Raw genomic sequence first — 22,705 nt, forward strand, 5'->3', positions numbered from 1 at the left:
GCATAGGTGTGCTTACGGATTGGCGGGATAAGATTCTGAGCTTCTGGAATCGGTACAGCAACCCGCTTATTCTTGTCATCATAGCTGGCTTGATAGTATGAAAGGTCCGCTTCTTCCACTAGTTGACAAGTCAATGGGCGTACTTCCCGGTTTATGATCCGGAGACCATCTTCGCCAAATTCTGTTCCGTCTTCCTTCAAACTGGGATAACCTTGGGCCGCTTCAACTGGATCAAAGTCAGGAACCCATGCTTTTGCCCGGATCAGTGCGGCTAAAGCGCCCGTTCTAGCAGCAGACTTTTTTAACTCGTCTACCCGGGAAGGAAACATGGATAACCTTTCTAAGGTATCCTTGATCAAGGTGGGGGCGGATTGTTGTGTGAAGCAATATAGATAATTTGTTGAGCGCCGGTATACAACGCACTACTAGGGAAAAGGCTAGCAGCAGCGCGAGTTTTAGGTGTATCAGTAACGCGGGGAGTGGCGCTACTAATAAGGCGCTACAGCTAACACATAGCAGTAGCGCGCGCTCACCAGCGCTACTGCTACACAAGTGTAGCACCAGAGCGCTTAGTGGGAGCTCGCTACTGCTAGTAGCTCTAGCGCGCTTTGCCTGGACGCGCTACTGCTATCGCGGCGCTGCGGCTAACTTTTATACACTCGCTACTGCTAATTTTAGTAGTTTTTGTTTTTTTTTTGGCATATTTGTTTTGTATTTGAACAGGCTTTATAGAAGAATCTTTAGCACATACAAATGTCATCATGATACACATACAAATGCCTGCGAGACCACAAATGTAATCATAGCATATACATACAAATAGTCTCATCATAATCATCATCCAACACAAAGTGGTATCTTGTCATCATCTCGAAAATAGCAATACCTGCAAGTCTCGAATACTTGCAACTACAACAACGTCATCCATCTAAACAAAGGTATACGCAAGAAGAGCTATCACTATGAGTGAGAGCGGAACTATGCAGTACATGAGGTGGCGGTTACGAGTCCTCTCTCGCGCTAGCGTGAACCTCAAGTAACTAGCTTCTCCTTCTTGTCTTCTTTTGAAGCCTTTATGGCTGGTGCCCGTGAACCCATTCACTTGCGCCTGACACTTATGCCACTTGTTGTACACCCCCGGAACCTTCCCTTTGTACACGACATAGCAATTCCGTCTCGCCATCAAGAAACTAGGTACCTGTTAGAGATGCATGTTCATGAAGAGGATGTACAATCATATATATGCAACAAAATATACTAGAGCAACACCGAAAAAGAAAGGGTTAGCAACTAGATGCAACATACAGTATGCAAATTAATTAACTATAGGTACGCAGGTCATCATATGCAAACTAACAAAGTAGCGTTACGCAAGTTCGGCAGGGACCGTGGACATCACAAAGTTTCATCGCTACAAAAAGTATACAAGTTCAACCGACACATATCATCATCATCGGCATCATAAATCACTAGAAGTTCCATCCTTCCATATCATCGAGGATGGACCCTAGCTTCTTGAACGGTGTGAGGTCTAGACGTTTCATGCCTATGCGAGTTCGGGCATCAGCTCGTGATATAGCAGGGCCGTGGTGGAACATCCCCTTCTCATCGACGACTTCTTTCATGATGATCGTCGCAATGTCGCTTTGGATGCGAAAGAATTCATCTCTAAGTTTATAATCTGCTTCTCCATGAGATTCTAGCCACTTGTGGATATGATCATCATTTCTGCTTCTCATGCGAAGCTTTTGGTGATCCGTGTTGAACTGAATCATGAGATGGACGATGTAGAATCCATCCTTCTTGCTTGGTTTTGGGACATGGATGCAGGAGAAGTTAGTGTTATGCGCGAAACCCATCTTCTTGTTCCTTTGTTTCCCGATCTGCACGTGGCCACCTCTAAAGCTGAAGCCTTGGAGAGCATCATCTAGAATATTCATTATGTGGGTGTAGTCTTTTTTCTCGTAGTCTCTGGAAGGGTCAAAATACAAGGCGTGGGAGACTTGCGGGTAAAGAACGATAAGGACGGCGCGCCCGTTGCTGCGGGGAAAAGACACCTCAAATTATTCCCCATATGAGATAGAAGGAATGATTGAAATGTACAAAAGGGTTGTCCAGAACTGACTTACTTTGGATGATAAGGCACGGGGACAATTTCCCGGTCCTTATTCTATACCATGAAGTTTTGGAGGTACTCCCTAGCAGTTTCACTCTCAAAGTCGCCGAGACTCAAGAAAGACTCATGCATGTAGTACGGATCCGCCACACAGATTTGCGATACTTCTTCACTCTTCATGACGGAGCTCATATGTAGCGCAAAAAGGCGGCCGATTGTAAAATTGAGTCGCCTTGTCAGAAACATCTCAAAGATATGGTCAAACCACAGGAAGAACACCTCCGCGGGCCGTGTCTAGACATAGCACTTCCCCTTAGGCACACGAGCCGCGTATGTCAGATATCCTGGATCCTTTGAGGCTAGTAGGCTTTTCTCAGTCGATAGCACATGGTCGTGCAGTCTCCTGAGATCCCCTGATAGTGCCTCCAGCGGTTTCGGCGGTAGCATCAGCTCGTCCGTGAGATGGAACATGACCGCACCTTTCACGGGTACACGCTCTTCAGAATGCATCGTCTGGCTGCTATGTGCTCTGGCTTGTTTGGAGGCAGCTAACCCTGAAGTGCCCAGCGGGGATCGGCTGGTTGTGGAACGTGGGTTGCGAGGGGTCCATTATCATCCCCTTTCCCAGCTCCACCTTCTGGCCTTTGATCAAGTAGAGTATGGTGCACGGGGTTTCTTTCGCCTGCAAACACATATGTCTGTGGCGTAAAACAACCGAAAGGCAACAAAAATGGAATATTATATATATATATATATGTTGGTGCGACATGTAATTACCGTGATGGCGTCGAGCTCAGCCAAAGATGAAGGCCCACCTAGCGCGCCAGAGATTGAGGACGGGCTGCTATGAGCGGGAGCGGCTGCGAGAGGAGGCCCGGTTGCGTGAGCAAGTGATGGTGCGATGGTGTTGTTGTTCATGGAGTTGCTCCTGATGAAACTGGGCAACGAGAAATCATGTACCGTCTTGTCTAGATTTTCCTTCGTCCAGTTGATGATAACTTAAACCAAGTTAGTAGCGAAATCATTTCTGCAGGCAGTTACAGCTGCATTGACTGCCTGCTATAGCAACTCATATTTGTCCTCGGCTGCTTTTTTCGCGTCCTCAACTACTTTTTTCTCGACCGCAAGCTTCACCTTCATGTCGATGGCCGCCTGACTAAACTTCTTTTTCTGCTTCTTGGCCTCCGGGCCCTCGTTGTAAAACACCTTCCACGTGGCGCCGTCTCCAGCGCCGTGCACACGACCATATAGCGGCCGCTGGCCCAAAGGGAGTCCCTTAAGTTCGTTCAAGGCCCGGTTGAGAGGGGTGTCCCACTTGGGCCTCATCGGAGAAGTAGGGCTTTCGGCTGCAAGCTGGTGTTGCTTCTCCAGTAGTCTAATCAAGTTCATCATGATCTTGTCCGTGTAAAAAACCTTTTTCTCCTTGTCCCACTTGTAGCGGGCCCTGATGAAGTCACGCTCTAAGGGGTTGGTGAACTTCGCGAAGGGGTCTGGGAGACCCGCGGCTTCAAGTTTCGCGTCCTCCTTATCCCATATGGGCCTTTTACCGAGGTAGCCACGGCTTCCGAGGCGATGCTTCCCCGTGTTCCTTTGCTGAAGGCTCTTGAATTTTGCAGCCTTAGCCTTGGTTGCCTTGGTAGCGCAAGTGTCCTTGAACTTTTCAAACTCCTCTTCCGTAAGTGTTGGATTTTCCTCCAGAATCTTGGACAGGGGTTCATCAGCCTCAATAGCTTGTTTCACCCTCCCTTTCCAGCAAGCCAAATCATTGCTGAACATGCCCATGGCGTGATTGTTAATCTTTTTCATCTTCGGATCATCCAACGGTTGTTCTATGTTATCATCCCGGTCGGGGAACTTGAATCTCTTGTGCAACTTCGTTAGGAGCAACTGCGTCAAATGTTCTTTACTCCTTAAGTCATCGTCGTTGATGCTCGCGCATTCCCGTAGGATGCATCCTACTTGGTTCCCATAGCACTTGTGAGGTTCTTTCGGCTCTAACGGCTCAAACTTGCCAGGTGCCATCTTTGTGATCACAAGTCGTCCAATCCCTAGTTTGTTAGGTTTTCATATCCTCTGCTTCTTATGCTTCCTCTTTTCGGTAGCGGCATCGGGGCCGGTACCTTCCCCGCTGATATCTTCCCCGCCGGTACCTTCCCCACCGGTCTCGGACCTCCATAGGTGCCGGCGCCGTCGGTGTCGATGTCGGCGTCAGTACCATCATCAAGGCCGACCTGCAAACCTTGCTTAGCAGTCAAATAGTCGAGGTACTCTTGTTCACCCTCATAATCCATCTCGTCTGCATCTTGGTCAGAAGGCCCAGTTTCTTCGTTGTTCGACATGTTTCCTATGATTAAATGTCCTCATTTATTTCTAAAAGTATGAATAAATGAGAAATGACATAAAAAAGAAATCTATGTGCCAGCACTCGATATGCCAACTATGTAGCACAAATCATGTCTTTATTCACGGGAAATTTTGGCATGACCTTTGCTAAAAAATGGACATATCGAGCGCCTGAAATTCACCGAAACGGAAATGAATCAACATTCTAGCATAACATAGGCCACTCGGATCATTTTCCAAACATGACATGTCCAAAACATGACATATCCACATATCAAATGTCCAGTTCAAATTTGCATATAAATTCAGCTAATTTTGAAACCTAGCTAAATTCATAACTAAATAGATAACCTAATTAACATACTGCCCTAACTAAAACCTAAGTAAATTAACCGAAGAACCCTAGCAGAGAGAGAGGGGGGGTTTACAGAGGGTGCAGGGGCGAGGAGGCAGGCCCGACGACGGCCGAGGTTGGGAGGGGAGAAAGCAGAGGAGGGAGGCGAGGGCCAACGGGTCGGGGGCGAGCGCGCCGGGGTCGGGGGCGAGCGCCTGGGTCGGGGGCGAGCGCCAGCGCCGGGGTCGGGGGCGAGCGCCGGGGTCGGGGTCGGGGGCGAGGGCCGGGTCGGGGGCGAGCGCCGGGGTCGGGGGCGAGCGCCGGCGCCGGGGTCGGGGGCGAGCGCCGGGGCTGGGTCGGGGAAAGGGGAGAGAGGAGGGGGAGGGGGAGGGACGGGTGGGGAAAATGTGGTGGGTTGGTGCGGATTAGCAGTAGCGCGGGAGTTAAAACGCGCTGCTGCTAAGGAAGTAGTAGCAGCGCGCTTTGGGCAACGGCGCTACTGCTAACCGGGACCAAAAAGTGTGTGAATTTGAAATTTAGCAGAAGCGGCCTCAGAAAAATCGCGCTACTACTACATCCATAGCAGTAGCGCGGCTCGCGTTACCGCACTGCTGCTAAATGGAGTTTGGTGGACACCGCCGGTCGATATTTGTAGCAGCGCGGTTTACGCCAAGCGCGCTACTGCTGAAAACTTGTCAGTAGAGAGTTTCCCGCACACGCGCTACTACTAATTAGTAGCAGCGCTCCTTTTTGAGCCGCGCTGCTGCTAAGATTCTGTGTATAGGTTTTTCCCTAGTAGTGAACTGTTCTATCAGGGTGTAGGCCGCTTTCAATTTCTTCTGAACATCAGATCCCAAGTGGCTAATGCGAGTTCCTGTATCATTGCAAGGGTTAGTGAACCGGAAAATGCATGAAAGGATATGTTGAAGTCAGGAATCAAGGATACTTACCAAACACAGCTGTAGTCATGGCATGAACCTGCCGTTTTACGCTGGTCAACTCCTCAACCACCGGTTTAAGAGCGGGCTCTGCTTTCTTAGCCCTTTTGATCAAATCGGCTTTTTCATTCTCCCAATCCGTCCGCTCCTTGTTGAAACCTTCTTTCAGTTTCTCCATAGCGCCTAGAGTGTTGGTCGATTCTTCCTTCGCCTTGGAGGTTTCAGCTTGTTGCGATTTAAGGTTTTCCTGTAGATCAGCGGTTTGGCTCTTTTTCTTGCTCAGCTCAGCCTACAAAGAGACAGTTCTATGATGAGATGACAGTACATATTTGAAGTACCAAGCACATAACAAGTTATGCCCTTGATACTTGGGGGCTAATGCATATTTGCTCTTCATCATACTTTTTCTACAAAGTCCCAAGCATAATACAAGTATTCAACTTGGCACTTGGGGGCTAATGGGTATTTGCTCAAAGAGTGCTGATACGGGAATTTCTTCTACAAAGTCCCGGTTCATCTTTATAAAGTTAAATCGGCACTTGGGGGCTACTTCAGTGAAGTTCAGATGCATTATTGCAAAGCATAAAAGTTTTTACTAAGTCCCGGTTTAGATTGATATCTTAAACCGTCACTTGGGGGCTACTGGAGTTGATAAACTACAATTCAATATAAGGGAAAAGCACTTTATGAAATTATCTCATATCGTTCCTTCATCATATTTACCAAGCCGGCTTCATAGTCACGACTGGTGTATAGACGGTTCAGATAGCTGGAATGAAGGTCTTGAGCACTCAGATGGGCGTAAGCGGACAGATCGGCATTCCATTTGCCTGTACCAATTGCAGAAAATTCCTCTTTGGCGGTATGTTTTGACAAAGCGACATGATTTCCTGGATCAGTATGGCCAATGCCAGTAATCAGAACATCATCATCCTTCTCCTCAGCAGCTCGTACTGGAGTTTTTGTTTTGTCAGTATATTTCACCGGACTGACCGGTTTGTCAGTCCAGATAGGGCTTGTTGGCTGGTCGGTGTGCCCGGTGGTGTCAACCTCTGCCTGCTCTAGAACAAAGTCATGATCTTGAGGCGGCGGGTCATTTAGCATGTCATCAATGTTGGCCTCTTCAGGATCGGGAGTTTTCTCCGGATTAACAGCCACGTCTTCATTAGCCGGTTTATTCAACCGAGCCTTCTTGCTTCATCTGGGCTTAGCACTGAGAAAAGAAAACATAAGGATCAGTACAGTATATATTAAGTAACATATCAAGGATATAAGTAAGAGTGTGGCTCACCCAAGCACTGTTTTAAGCGGTGGAAGCTTTGTGGCAGACGATTCACCAGATGATGAGTGAGAAGTTCCCTGGTAATTGGAATCGGATGGGTTAAGAGGTTGACGAAAACAACCCGCTTTGGGGCGTGAAGTGTCAAGGGGATAAGATACCTCTGATCGGCATTTCCGAACCGGAGTGTTCGGTAAACTGGCGGAGGTGACTACCTGGCCGCTATGCCGGGTTGTGCGGCGAGCTTCGTGCTGTTGCGTCTTCACAAGAAAGTTCAGGTCCAAGTAAGCAAGAGGATGAGAAAATTTAACTTTCCGGTTTGCTCGACGGATTTTTAGTGTTGGCAAAGGATCTGAATTGGAGGAAAGAGTGATTACCTCTACAGCATCGGCTTGGCTGCCTTCAGCGTCATCCTGGCAATAATCATCATCAATAAGGTGTACGAAAAATGAACCAAGTGAGTCAAGTTCTACCTCTAATTTCGGGTTACCCACATCATCATCAGCTGGTGGATCGGAGGATGCAGTGGTCCTCTTCTTGTTGGCAGGTTTTTTCACAACCTTGGTTTTTGGACGAACTGGCTTGACCGGTTTGTCTTGAGGCTTCGCCGGTTTTTCTTGCGGGGATTTCTTGTTCCAGAACGGATCATCACCCTGTCAGAAAGTAATCACATTTTCAGAGAGTATTCGGACAGAAGCAATTTCAGATAAAAAAATTATGTGATTCTTACAGCTGGCGGTTTGTTGAAGGTACAGAAAGGGAGTAGTCCGGTTTGGGCCCAGACGGCCTCCGATTCGTTCAACATCTTTTTTATGGCCTCAGTGACTTCTTCATCTATAAGCTGAATGTCAATGTGTCGCAGAGCATCCTTCACACTCCCTGTATACTCACACATCAAATCGGAGCGCTGGCTTAAGGGCAGAATACTCCAGCCTATCCAACATCGAGCCAGGTCAACCCCCATTAAACCGTTGGCTAGGAAGGCTCTCAGCTTTGATAATTGAGGAGCATAGTTGGCCCTCTCTTTTGCAGTCAACCTTTGAGGGAAAGGATGTGTGTTGCTCAGGCGTTCAGGACGGTAACCCGGTAGCGGGTTTTCATCAGGTGGAGATGTGTCTTTGCAATAAAACCAAGTGGCGTTCCACTCCTTAGGATGACTGTGAAGTTTAGGATGAGGAAAGGTAACTTCCTTCCTCTTCTGAACCGCCATCCCACCTAATTCGGTGTTGGGTCCATCTGTGAATTCTGTACGGCGGTTTAGGTGAAAGAAATCTCTGAACAGTTCTACTGTGGGTTCCTCTTGAAGGTAAACCTCGCAAAAAACTTGGAAGTGGCAGATGTTGGTCACAAAGTTAGGGCCGATGTCTTGAGGGCGCAGTTGAAAATTGGCCAGTACATCCCGGAAGAATTTTGAACCGGGAGGGCTGAAACCACGGCTTAAGTGATCAGCAAAAACAACAACCTCTCCATCGTTGGGTATAGGAGGACATTCCGGGCTAGGAACCCTCCACTGGATGACATCCTTCTTGGCTAAAGCGCCCGTTTTGACAAGATTATCTAACTGCTTCGGTAACTCATGAACGAGCACAATTGCATTCATAAACTTGCTTGGCCATGGCAATGAATGATCTACAACATGATAATTACTGGTTTAAGATTTACAGTGGACAACTATGTGGCGGTACAAGGATGTAAGCATGTTGTTAAACCGGAGTTGGTTAATCATAAACCGGAATTTACTAAACGAAGGATATAAGTTGAAGTGCATTGGCGGTTCAACAAGGGGACTAATGATATGTACCGGGTCATCATTTTTTGAAAAAGTTAAACCGCCTAGTCTGACATTGAAGATACAAGTCTACAGATGGTTAAGTGAAGGAAAACAGACTTCACAAGTTGGTATTACAATTTTGGATCTGTTGCATATCAGAAAGGGAAAATATATTCAGACCTAAGAACTAGTACAGAAACAGTGGATGAAGGTTCAGATGGGATCTTCTATTTTAACGAGGTGTATTAGATGGAAAAGAAGGGCTACGGCTATCATTGAACGGGATGAAATATCAAGGTCTGAATCAAAAACCTATTATACAAGCAATGAACACCGACGAACACCGAAGAACACCGAAACCCTAGAACAGATCTATGGTGGAAGAACAGAGAACATACCAGTACTGATGAGAGAGCGGAGAAGCACAGCGGTTCTCTGGTGCGTTCAGGGTGATGAAGCGGCCAGAGTTGAAGCAGAGGCGACGGTCGACGGTGGCGGCAGAGCTCCGGAGGTTGAGTAGCGCGAGGAAGATGATGACGCGAAGAGGCACTAAGGGGAAAAGTGAAAATGACCCCTCGGCCCTATTTATAAAGGCAAGGGATAAGTGTCAGGTGCGAAAAACGAGGAGCTAGAAATTTGGAAATAAGGCGGAGCTGTCGCCTCGATTATCGGAGACCCTTTAATGAAGATGGGTTGTACACAGTTTTTAATAAACAGATGATGTCACAGTGGTTTACCACGGTCCGGGAAGATGACGTCACGGCGGTTTACAAAATTATGGCAGATGTTGAAGACGAGGTTTTCTTAAGTACTGAGGATTGACGTGAACCAGTTCAAATCAATCTGGGGCCTAATGTTGGGGATATTACTACTGGGCGTAAACCGGCCAGGAGAGGCCGGGTTAACTTCATCAGTAGTTATCATGTCTGAAGCCCATGAAGACAGACGAAGATGCTTCAAGAAGGCTCAGGGCCCAAAGCCGGTTTAAGGCCTGTAGACATAAACCGGTATTGACAATATAACTTGTACTACAAGGTAGAAAGAGCAGATACCGGGTCGGACACGTTTATGAGCCGGCCTCAGGACTCTGTAAACCGACGGGCGTCAACCCATTGTATATAAGGGGACGAACCGGCGGCGGTTCAGGACAACACACAACAATTTGAGGCCTAGGCAAAGCGTATTCGCTTCCGGGTCATCGAAACCCCATCAATTCCATCACAACTAGGCGTAGGCTTTTACCTTCATCGAAGGGGCCGAACTAGTATAAAACTCTCTGCGTCCCTTGTCCGCTTTAACCCCTTTAAGCTAACCTGTAGCAATGGCTCCACGACTAAATCCTTTCATGAGGACATCTGCCGTGACAAAACCACGACAGGGAGGCCCGCCCAGGTGGAGGCCCAGGAAGCATCCGGCCCAAAGCAGCACGGCCCAGCCTGCGAGGCAGAGCAGCCGGGGCGAGGGTTTCCCCTGTCGCCGCCGTCCCTGCCGTGGCCGGCGTCGGCGCCACCTGGGTAGCGGGCCAAGCCCGACTGGGTGCAGACGAGGGAGAGAGGTGCAGCGCGGAGGTCCCAAAGGCCGCAATAAAGGGTCTGAACGGGGACGAGCGGCGGAAGATCGGCGAGCAGGGGGGGACCGCCCGACACGGAGAAGCCCGAGGCACGACGGCCAGGGGGGCGGCCACTGCGAGGTGCCAGGACGTGCCGGCCAGCCCCAGGTCGGACCGCCCCGCGACACCCCACGCCGAAGCGCGGCGGTGGCGAGCAGTCCTGGGACCCAAGGCGGCGGCTTTCCCGGGCGTCCTCGGAGAGGGCATGGCAGCGCGGCGCGAGCGAGCAGGAGCGCCGGGGCGACCGGACCGGGGCGGGGGCGAGGGGATCAGACGGGGTCCGACCGGCCGAGGCCGAGGCGGGGGGTCCCGGCGAACCACCGGGCGACCGGCCGCAACGTCGTCCAGCTCCGCCATATCAGCCCATTGGAGCGCCGGAGACGGCGAGGAGGGCGGAGGAGTGGAGGGGACGGCAGCGGACGGGGAGGGCGGAGCAGCGGGGGGCGCGGGGGCGGCCGCCGGCGACGGGGAGGGGGGTAGCGCGGCCGCGGGCGCCGGGTTGCCAGGGGCGGCGCAGGAGCTCATTTCAAATCCGGTGCCCTTCAGGTTTTGGCGCAGGAGCTCATTTCAAAAGGATGAATTAATAAGTAAATAATTTAAGACAGAGATGGAGAGGAATACGCGGCCGTTCAAACCACCGTGTGAGAAGACGATGACTGCGCTTCAGACCACGCCCGTCAAAGAATAAAAAGACGACCGCATGTGTACTTCAGACAAAACTTGTGGAGAGATACCACGTACAGTAGATCGGGACAGATCTCGTTTTCAGATTTGCTAGCTATTGCTCGGTCCATAAAGAGTTTTCAAAGTCTTGGTCGTACGACTAGCTAGCGCTTAACCTACCGGATATATTCAGGTTTTGACTTTCTGGAAAAACAAGAACTGCAATGACGAGTACACGAACGGAGACGCGGAGCAGAAAGAGAGGGCCTCGTCCGAGTGGTTAAGTTCATAAGACGGAGTGTTGGTAATTTACATGAGTATCATGATGAAAACTCATGGCTTTAGCCCTAAATGGCAATTCAAGTTTTGGTGCCTGGTTAATTAAACTCCAATTTGTCCGTTATGTTAACGATGAGAACACACCTGACACCTCTGAAACACTTGTTTGCTGGTATGTTTGATACTCTCTGTGTAAAGAAATATCGGAGCGTTCAGATCACTACTTTACTGATCGAAACGATCTTATATTTCTTTACGAAGGGAGTATTTGTCAAAATCAGGATTGTACCATTGATAAATGTGTCCGTTTAGACGTAGATTGATTGGTGCTATGCCTGATGAGCAATGGGCAGAAGTTGTTGCTCGGGCCAGGAACTTGCAGCTTGGTGATGACCCTGACAGCATTGCAAATCCTGATCGAACCTATATTTGCCTCTTGTGGGAAGGCTGGCTAGAGATTTCTTGGAGGTCGTTATCTAAAAATCAAGTTTTCTCTACAAAATCTACGTTCAGGTGGTTAGAAAGAAACATCACCGGACTGAATAACAAACTGAATTGGGAGGCTCCTGGACCACTCAAGAGCAAAAACATTATGTGGCAATCATTCCAAAATGCTATTCTGACAAGAGACAATATGAAAAAAAAAATGTCGGTGGCCGGGTAATCCTGCATGCTCTTTCTGCGATGAAATGGAAACTGACAACCATCTTCTTTTTTTTCTTTTGCCCTGTTGAACTTCAGTTTGGGGATGTTTGGGCCAGGTAATCCTGCATGCTCCTTTTGCAATTACGCTTTTGAGTTTAGAACTACAGTAGAAGGTTTTCGCTTGGGTGTTTTGATGGCGAGCTCACAGTGGGTTCACTTCTATGGCCCCAACTGGCTTTCCCCTTTCCTTGTCTGATTGTCTCCTTAGTTTGCATCCCAGTTGGCTGATGTAGGAAAACAATGTTCTTTCCGTTAAGCAATTATTAATGGAAAGTGGTTCGTCGGTTTGAAAAAAAAAAGTCGAACCGAACACAGGTGGGTGAAAATTAAGAACCTCACATAGTCATATCCACCGAGCCATCACCCACATCACTGATCCTCTTTTACCCAGGCTGAATTACAGAGAACAAATGTGAGTTATAGCCTTACAGTTTTTCTTTTCTTTTTTGAGTTGATAGCCTTACAGGTTTGATATGATATTGATCTGTAATAGGCAACAAGCATCTAGCAGTACGATGCAAAGCAGCAAAGTTCAATTACTCCCTCCGTTCCGATTTACTCGTCGTGGTTTTAGTTCAAATTTGAACTAAAACCACGACGAGTAAATCGGAACGGATGGAGTAGACAATAACACCGCACACCTCCCTCTCAAAACAAAATTTTGAACGTGCACATTTATTGATCAATTCGATTGGAGCAGCATACAAACCGAATCCTATTTATGACAGCGGTACTATTCAACAGCCGAGGTCTTGATTCCAGCCCACAGCATCATGATATTGCAGGCTGCGCCTTTCTTCTTGAAGGATGTCCGGATTCATGAGTCGGGTGCTTAGGAAACATTCTTGAGCTCCCAAGATAATTCCAAGGTCGCTTCCCCTGCTGCGACACGAGCAGCACCAGCTGGGAGTGCGGCATAAACGCCATTAATCTGCGGGGAGGATCACGAATTGCGTGACCGGGGAAGCTTTTCGAGGAACTGGTAAGCATCTGGTTTCCGCCAACCATATTGTCGGCCAGAGTGGGCTCAAGTGTGCTCCAAGAACCATCTGGACGTCCTCTGGCCTTGGAGGAGGTGCTCAGCACCATCTGAAACTGCAACGCCATGGAGTAAGTTAGCGTGCACTGATATGATCAATAGCAAGGAGAACATGTAGGCTGAGAGTAGATGGTTGGGTGCACTGCATACCTGCAGGAGCGGGTGGAGGCTGCCGAACCACGGCTTGAGCAGCTGGAGAAGCCGGAGCATCATCGACAGTTCCTGGCTTGAGTAGCACCAGCGGGGATGCCATTGGGTCTCACTACCAGCTACCTAGTTTAGGCAAAGGACAGCTTAATTAGTCGATCGAGCAGTAGTACGTGGTTCTGTCACTGATGACTGCCCACAAAGTAGCCGCTTACTTATGCAAGTTAAGCTCAACCAGGAACCCAGCTTAGTTCCCTCAGAGCAGAACTACCACACGCCTTCAACAAGTCAAAAGGACGAACAAATAGTAAATAACTAGAGAGGGAAAAACAGAGGAACGCATCTGTTCAAATCACCATGTGCACGCGGAGACAAAGATTGTACTACTTCGGACCACGCCCTTCAATCAAAGAGTGAAAAGAATTGTGGCACTAGCACAGTTTTGCTCACTGGTGGGCACTGGGGTGACCGTGCAGATTAAGACGGATGTCGTTTTCAGAGTTGCTAGCTATTGCTCACTCCATAAGAGCAGTTTGAAGATCTCAATCATCCGAGCTTAACCTACCGGATTCATATTTATGTTTGTTTTGCTGGCAAAACAAGTCGATGATGGAGGCAGGGCAAAGAGAGGCGACCTCGTCAAAGTTTAGAAGAGATATGAGACAGAGGATGGCCTATATGCTTCTTTTCTTGCATTATGGCTCGGTTGTTCTTCTGGGACTGTATTCCAAGACATGCTTGGGTGCACGTGAGCGCCATCATGTCTCCCTAATTTCTGGGAAAAACTTGAAGGCAAGTCCAGCGGCTAATTTGGATGGGATTTCCTGCTACGGCTTGGGCTCTTTTGAATGTTATAAACAAAGCTTTGATAGAAAGCAAATTTGTTAGACATCCAACTGACATAAAAAAACTACGTTTCTTCCTTGTAAGCCGGTATCCCCAGCAAAACTATGTCGCTTTCAGCCGGCTTTATAAAAAGGTTGTTAATTAGCAGGAGTGTCTGGTACTTTCTTAGTCTGAATCCTCGAGTCAAAAAGAGTCAGTCAACAGTCTACAAGGATGAAGTGACCATTTAGCAATCGTCAGGACCCCGCGTCTCTAGTTGACTCTGCAGAACAATCTTCACCTTTCAGTGTACTTCTTTCAAATGATCAAATCGCTCGATGCCCATCCGTGTAACGACGATGATTAGTACCTTGAGACATACTATCATCCAATGCGTCTTATACTACCTTTCCCAAATAATCCAACAGCAACCTGACAAGGGACAACTTGCTAGGAATCCCATATTTTTAGTCCAAGTGGAGTGCCAACAACCGCTTCCAGCTGATTCAGGGGTCGCCGGCAAGCACATAATCCAAATTAATCACGCGCTCATATGCACCTGCCCTGTTGATTTCCACATTACCGTTAAATTGGAAGCATGTGTGCTAACATATTAATTGCCAGAGATAGTACGCTCCGAGTTGCAGATATCATCTGCTTTGGCTGGATAGGACCCCAACCAAACCATTGTTCTATGTCCTGGAAGCTAGCTCATGACTTGCAACAATGACTTGCAGATATCATTGCTGGAAGCCTGGAACAATGACTTGCAGATATAAATATTGAGTTTCAGGCAGATTTTCCAGAAGGTCCAAAATCCATTATGTTCTGGTGTTGCATACCTTACCTGCTCCTCCGTCCGTAGCATCCAGCACGGTTGCATTGCCGCCCATTATGATATCATAGCCTGTTGCTCCAATCCCCTGCCATTTAAATTTTAAAGTGAGTGAGGTACTGCAACACACCCCGTAATTAAACATCCTCTTGCAAAGCTAGAGCTTCCATCGATCTCGATAGCTGAGTAATGGTGTCTTCGGGTGCCTTCTTGTTTCCGGGCCGCTGTCGATTTCTCTACCTCTTCTTGGGTTTCTTCTGCAGCCTGCCATTACTAGGCATCTGCAATGAATCAGAGAGCGACAGGCAAGCCCTCCTTTGCTTCAAGTCCGGGATCTCGGCAGCCGCCGGAGTTCTATCTTCATGGAGCAACGCGTCCATGGAGTTCTGTGACTGGCACGGGATAACCTGCAGCGTGACACCACCCAGGCGTGTCGTCGCGCTGGACCTTGAATCCCAAGGTATCTCGGGCTCCATAGCGCCTTGCATCGCCAACCTCACTTGGCTGGCAAGGCTCCAGCTGTCCAACAACAGCTTCAGTGGTGGCCTGCCGTCGGAGCTTGGCCTCCTGAGCCGGCTCACCAACCTGAACCTCAGCATCAACGCTTTGGAAGGTAACATCCCGCCTGAACTCTCTGCGTGTTCCCAGCTCCAAATCGTGGGCTTGTGGAACAATTCCCTCCATGGAGAGATCCCACCCACCCTCGGCCAATGCAAGTGCCTTCAAGAGATTAACCTTAGCAATAACAAGCTCCAGGGAAGTGTCCCTCCTGCTTTCGGAGACCTTCCTGAGCTGCGCATACTAGTCCTCGCCAGCAACACACTTACCGGCAACATACCGCCGTCTTTGGGCAGCAGCCGCCATCTCACATATGTTGATCTTGGGATCAATGCTCTCGGAGGGGTCATACCGGAGTCCTTGGCAAATAGTTCATCTCTTCAAGTACTTAGGCTCATGAAGAATAATCTTACTGGAGAACTCCCAAAGGCTCTCCTCAACACTTTGTCACTTGTTACCATTTGCCTCGAAAAGAACAGTTTTGTTGGTTCGATACCTTCTGTCACTGTCACATCTTCCCCTATTAAGCACCTCTCTTTAAGGTTTAACAATCTTTCAGGAGGAATACCTTCCTCGCTAGGGAACCTTTCGTCCCTAGTTCATCTTCTTCTTACAGACAATCATTTAGTTGGGAGCATCCCAGAGAGCTTAGGTTATGTTCCAACACTAGAGATATTGACCTTGATTATGAACAACTTATCTGGGCTGGTTCCACCGTCTATCTTCAACATGTCATCCCTGAAAAGTCTTGCCATAGCACAAAACTCACTTGTCGGCAGATTACCCTTTGACGTCGGCTACACCCTCCCAAATATCCAGGACTTAATACTCACAGAAAACAGTTTTGATGGACCAATCCCAGACTCTCTTCTCAAAGCTTACCACCTACGCTGGCTTTACCTGAATAATAATAGCTTCACTGGATCCATACCATTTTTCGGCTCATTGCCAAATTTGGAGGAACTCGATTTGGGACACAACAAGTTAGATGCAGATGATTGGGGCTTTGTCTCTTCACTATCTAATTGCTCCAGGTTGACCATGCTGGCCCTGGATGGGAACAATCTCAAAGGGAAATTGCCAAGTTCTATTGGCAATCTTTCAGATAGTCTTGAGTGTTTGTTTCTAAGTAGCAACAAAATTTCAGGACCTGTACCGCTGGAGATTGGCAACCTTCAGAGCCTCAGTAGCTTGTACATGAATTACAATCTTCTCACCGGTAATATACCGCCAACAATTGGGAAATTGCACAGCTTGGTCTATCTATCCTTTGCAAAAAACAGGCTTACAGGTCAGATTCCAGATACTGTTGGCAATCTTGTCCGACTGAGTATGCTGGAATTGGATTATAACAACTTAAGTGGAAGAATTCCTGCAAGTATAGCACGATGCACTCAACTCGCCATACTCAACCTTGCTCACAACTCACTAGATGGGCGTATACCAAGTGGAATCTTCAAAATCTCTACGCTTTCTGAAGAGTTGGACTTGTCAGACAACTTCTTGTCCGGAGGAATGCCAAATGAAGTTGGCAATCTCATTCATCTGCAGAAAATTAACATGTCAAATAACAGGTTGTCCGGAAACATTCCATCATCCCTCAGCCAATGTGTTGTTCTGGAGTATCTTGGGATGCAAGGCAACTTCTTTGCAGGAAGCATTCCACAATCATTTGCCAACTTAATCAGCATAAAACAGATGGATGTTTCTAGGAACAATTTGTCTGGAAAAATACCAGAGTTCCTCAAATCCATGAAATCACTGCAAGACCTCAATTTATCCTTCAACCATTTTGATGGAGCAGTTCCCACAGGCGGTGTTTTTGACATCACTGGAGCAGTGTCAATCGAAGGAAATTATCAGCTGTGTACAGGCATCCCAACGAGAGGTATGTCTCTTTGTTCAGAAGTGGTTGACAGGAAAAGAAAGCAGAAGCTACTGATTGTAGTTCTATTGCCAACTGTTGTTGCCACTGCAATCCTTTTCTCCTTTATTGCAACAATTTGTCGGAGGAAAAGGATGAAAGCCAATCCCCATTTGCAACATGACAATGAGCAGATAAAGATAGAGAAGATATCATATGAAAAGGTATCATATAAAGACTTGGTAAGGGCAACTGATAGATTTTCTTCAGCAAACTTAATTGGTTCTGGATCATTTGGAAGGGTTTATAAGGGCAATCTGCAGTTTCAAGAAGATCAAGTTGCCATCAAGATTTTTGATCTTGACATTTATGGGGCACATCGGAGCTTCATAGCAGAGTGTGAAGCCCTAAGAAATGTTCGCCATCGGAATCTTGTAAAAATCATTACCTTATGCTCTTCAGTGGATCATAATGGGGCAGATTTCAAGGCCCTAGTGTTCCCATACATGCCAAATGGGAACCTAGAAATGTGGCTACATCTAAAAGACCCTGAAAATGGTGAAAGGAGTATTCTGACTTTAAGCCAAAGGACTAACATAGCCTTGGATGTAGCACTTGCTTTGGATTATCTTCACAACCAATGCGCACCTCCAGTTATACATTGCGACTTGAAGCCAACCAATATCCTTTTGGGTCTTGACATGGTTGCGTACGTCATTGACTTTGGCCTAGCAAGATTCTTGTTCAGGACAGAAAATGCACATCAAGATAGTTCAGCAACTTTGAGCCGCTTAAAAGGAACCATAGGATACATCCCACCAGGTGAGATAAGCTTATTTGCAAGATATTGGTTCTGTTTGTTCCTTGTGGAGTTGTACAAATAATGGTGATTGTTTAATTGTATTGTGTTTTTAAATGTAAATGCAGAGTATGGAATGAGCGAAGAGGTATCAACCAAGGGTGATGTCTATAGTTTCGGAGTGCTTCTGTTGCAACTGATAACAGGGTGCAGTCCAACTGAAGAAAAATTTAATGATGGTATAAGCCTTCATGAATTTGTTGATAGAGCATTCACAAAGAATATTCACGAGGTTGTTGACCCCACAATGCTACTTGATAACAGCAGTGCAACTGACATGATGAAGAATTGTGTTATTCCACTTTTAAGAATAGGCCTCTCTTGCTCCATGAAATCAGCCAAAGAGCGGCCAGATATGACTCGAGTTTCTACCGAGATCCTTAGAATAAAGCACATGGCCTCATACACATGCATGTCAGATGAAGCAAAGAATTGGCAGGAAAGTAGCTAGCAACAGAAGTTCATGTAAAGAATAGTATAATGTACTATCTTGTTTTTTCCTTTCTGAATCCAGTTTTGAGTCATTTCAGAGGTAGCTAATGCATCCATGTCAAATGGCTTTGCACAGCTTTGTTTCTGCTAATGTATGTTTTTCAAATCTATACAAAATAGGAAACATGTCCTTTTAAGTTTTAATTTACAGCAAAGTATCTACTCATACATGGCGAAGTCAGGAGTGAAAGGCATAAATGGCACCTAAATATCTTATGTGGACAAGCAAGTTTCACTCAAGTAGATGACTCAACAAGAGCTCAAACGTAAATCAGTGTTCCAAACCTGACTGTACAATGAAATTCTGAAACAAGGACTTCAATTCAGCACACAGATCTCCCCTTCCCATCTTGTGCAAACCTTTGGACACTGTAACATAAGCAGAATGGTCAGGCCTGAGGCCCTTCTCCATCAACTCATACAGGACACTTCCAGCCTCGACGATCCTCCCCGACCTGTGCAACAGCTTGGCGAGCAGGCTGTAGTTCCTGTTGGTGGAGTGTGAATCCCTGGTGCTCATAGCCCTCACATAATCGCAAGCATCTTTGATTCTCCCAGTATAGAAGTACCCTTTGATGAAGGCTGTGTGGATTGTAATCCTCGGCGTCAGATTTTCTGAGAACAACTGATCGAGAATCTGCCTTGCCGAATCCATCTTCCCCGCCTTGCAGGCATGGTATGTGAGGATCTCGTACGACAGTGAGTTTGGGATGTCGTCGTGTCCCGACCTCTCCATGGTCTCAACGAGGTCGCATGCTTCGGTGGCCCTGCCATTCTTCAGCAGGCACCCGAGGAGGTAGTTCCAGGAGTTGGCATTTGGGCCGCAGCTCCCCTTCCTCATTCCGTCGAACACCTCGCGGGCGCCCCGGAAGTCACCAGCCTTGCACTTGGCAGCCAAGAGGACGTTGTAGTAGCTCGCTCTCCTGGCCGTCTCCTCGATCACCCAGACGGCCGCGTCGAACTCGCCGATCGAGGCCAACGCCTTGACCAGCGAGAACACGCCGGACGCGCGGCACGGGCCACCGGCACCATCCAAAACCGTCAGAGTCGCCCTCACCGCGTCATCCACGCTGCTCGCAGATGAGGACGACCTCGCGGCGGCCTCCAGGAACAAGAACGCCTGCTCGGTAAGGGGGAGCCGTCGCGCCGACACTAGGTCGAGGGCGCGGGCCATGGTGGGGTAGTCGGCCAGCCTGCCGGCGTTCTGGACGAGCAGGTTGTGGGCGCGGGCGCTCGGGGGGACGCCCCTGTGCCGGGAGAGCCATGCGAAGAAGCGGAACGCGGGGACGCCGCGGTCCGTGAGCGCGCGGAGCGCCGCCGACACGGCGGCGTCGGAGAGGGGCGGGCCGAGGCGGTCCAGGTCCGCCTCCAGGCTGCCGCCGTCGCCGCCTGCCGCGACGAGGCTGACGATCGCATTTGAGGTGGCGGCGGTGGTGGCGTCGCTGCTGCGGAGATTTGAGGGGCTCGAGGAGGTCGCGCCGCCGGCGGAGACGGCGCGGTGGAGCCGCCGGGGGATGAGACGAGACATGGGTGCGGCCCGAGTCGGGCTGGAACTGGACTGTTTGAACGCCAATCTGGGCCGTGAAAGGCTGGCCGAACGGTTCCTATGGCGCTTAGAAAATAAGCTAGGAAAAATGAGATTTTTGGTTTTAGCCGAGGAAAATGAGATTTTAGAAAGCCAACGTTCAGCTCAGTGACAAGTTCAGGATATGTTTAATTAGAAGTTTAAAACAGGTGTTCGAAGCTATAGTGTAGTCCATGTACAAAAGATTAGATTAGGTCACCATATTCTCCAAGGCCTCCCATTTTATAGTCTCCAAGACTTGACTTTGAAATGTTTTTCTTATTTTCCTATCTTATGCCGCTTCATGAATATTGTATTACTCATGTGAATCGTAGCCAAAATAAATGTAGTGACAGTATAGCTAAGTTTGCCCAGTTAAAGGGCAGAACCATGACTTGGTTAGGCTCAGGCCTCCAGATGCTATGGAGCTACCTGTGATCGATTGTATGAACCTTTCGAGCTGTAATTGATTGTATGAACCTTTCAAGCTGAGTAATACATTATATTCACTAGTAAAAAGATTAACTTTTCCCAATTGCATGGAACATTGAAGATAGATCTCGAAAAAGAAAAAAAATATATCCATCCTTGGTTCAAACAAAAGATCACCTTTTCTACTTGTCATTGAAACACTTGTGTAGTGTAATATAAAACATCATAATGGACTGTTGGACCAGAGCTCAAGTCCCGTTGACTCAAATTTGGCTAACTCTTAACAATTTCACGTAACGACATATAGAATAGGCATAAATGAATCATATCAATCCCACACATGAAATGGAGATAACCAAATATCACAGAGATAGAGCCAAGGAAAATCATATTGATAATATCACAAAGATATGCAATAAGATGAATGATTAAACCAGTCTTGATCTCAAGATTAGTACAAATAGAGCCACAAACCTTAACTTGCAACTTGGAATTCCTCTCCCTATGGTGCTGTTGCTATGAATGGAAATGAAGATGGGTGGAAAAGGAATGGATCTCTGGTGGTTCTTCTTCTTGAGATCTCTTCTCTCTCTATTCTGGACGATGTGACGGCACCTCTGTCTCTGAAGTATGTTGTGCCTTCACGAAAGTGGCATCTGTAGATGAGGTTGTGGCGGCTCCAAGTGGTCCATTTTATCTAAATTAGGCTTGAACTTAAGTGAATTCCATCGCGTTTGCTTGAAATTCATCCAGTTTCTTCAAATCCGCCTCGAAATGTATATGAGCACAGTTGGATGGTCGGCTCTCGTATCACTGTCCGCTGACACGCCCGTTCATACCCGCGGACAAATACAGTATCCGTTTGAGGGTATGTGTTAAAGATGCCTTAAACATCATGTAGTATATACTAAGGATGCGCATCTGACCAATGTGTGCGCTGGATCGGCCGCTCGATCCCGATCGTTTTTCATCAATGTAATATTACAGCGATGGAACATACTTTATATTGGTTGAGGTTTGCTTAAACTAGACCAACGCTCAGTTAATCGACCCGGACAAAGAATTACTTATTTTCACCTCGGATCATTATTATAAATAATTATAACATGAGTAAACACTAGTAGAAAGGGGGGCATTGGTCCAGGCCGGGTCATCCCATTAGTCCCGGTTCAATCCAGAACCGAGACCAGTGGGGGCATTGGACCCGGTTCGTGAGCCCCGGGGGCCGGCCGGGCCACGTGGGCCATTTGTCCCGGTTCGTCTGGACCTTTTGGTCCCGGTTGGTGGGACGAACTGGGACCAATGGGCCTCGCTCTTGGCCCACCACCATTGGTCCCGGTTGGTGGGACGAACCGGGACCAAAGGCAGCCCATTAGTCCCGGTTGGTGGCACGAACCGGGACTAAAGGGGTGGTCCTCGTTGCGGCCAGAGTTTAGTCCCACCTCGCCAACCGAAGGGGGCTCACACCGGTTTACAAGCCCCTCCCTCTCTGCCTTGTTGAGCTCCTCTCAAAGTGAAAATAGATGCCCTTATACAGGGAATTTGACCTAAATTCATATTGAATTTCTCTGAAGTTACTAGAAATTTATTATGAATTTAGATCTAATTTTCTCTATAAGCGCATCTATGCTCATTTCTGAGTAGTTTTTTATATAATTTTTTTTCTTTTCTGCTATATTTATTTTTTTCTATTTATTTCTGAGTTGTAATAAGTCATTAAAAATAAAAAAGATTTTAGTAAAGTTAATCACAACTATTTTTTCTTCTATTTATTTCTAAGTAGTTTTTTATATAGTTTTTTTTCTTTTCTGCTATATTTATTTTTTTCTATTTATTTCTGAGTTGTAATAAGTCATAAATAAAAAAGATTTTAGTAAAGTTGATCACAACTATTTTTTCTTCTATTTATTTCTGAGTAGTTTTTTATATAGTTTTTTTTGCTATATTTATTTTTTCTATTTATTTCTGTGTGGTAATAAGTCATTAAAAATAAAAAAGAGGCGCAATGCTAGTTAATTCGCTTCAAGCCTTTCGGAATAGTGTAAACTGCACT

General features: G+C 47.3%; 2 protein-coding genes and 1 long non-coding RNA gene across 3 annotated transcripts; 1 reads left to right on the forward strand and 2 right to left on the reverse strand.

Annotated features, from left to right (window-relative positions):
• Positions 1–5,840: 5,840 nt before the first annotated feature.
• LOC123089549 (uncharacterized) lies at positions 5,841–7,232 on the reverse strand. Its single transcript, XR_006442317.1, has 3 exons — positions 7,172–7,232; positions 7,023–7,090; positions 5,841–6,944 (listed from the first exon to the last, which is right to left on the reverse strand). It is a non-coding gene; the product is annotated as an uncharacterized lncRNA (long non-coding RNA).
• Positions 7,233–12,668: 5,436 nt separating this feature from the next.
• On the reverse strand, positions 12,669–20,230 carry LOC123093800 (pentatricopeptide repeat-containing protein At4g20090). The gene is made up of 3 exons (XM_044515854.1): positions 18,942–20,230; positions 13,227–13,349; positions 12,669–13,132 (listed from the first exon to the last, which is right to left on the reverse strand). The coding sequence occupies exons 1-2, from the start codon at positions 20,182–20,184 to the stop codon at positions 13,339–13,341; spliced, it is 1,254 nt and encodes a 417-aa protein (XP_044371789.1). The 5' UTR covers positions 20,185–20,230; the 3' UTR covers positions 12,669–13,132; positions 13,227–13,338.
• Positions 15,073–18,788, forward strand: LOC123093799 (receptor kinase-like protein Xa21). The gene is made up of 2 exons (XM_044515853.1): positions 15,073–18,127; positions 18,233–18,788. Exons 1-2 carry the CDS (start codon positions 15,073–15,075, stop codon positions 18,613–18,615), a joined length of 3,438 nt encoding a protein of 1,145 aa, XP_044371788.1. The 3' UTR covers positions 18,616–18,788.
• Positions 20,231–22,705: the final 2,475 nt, after the last annotated feature.

The sequence above is a fragment of the Triticum aestivum genome, chromosome 4B (genome assembly GCF_018294505.1).
Source record: "Triticum aestivum cultivar Chinese Spring chromosome 4B, IWGSC CS RefSeq v2.1, whole genome shotgun sequence".
NCBI lineage: Eukaryota > Viridiplantae > Streptophyta > Magnoliopsida > Poales > Poaceae > Triticum > Triticum aestivum.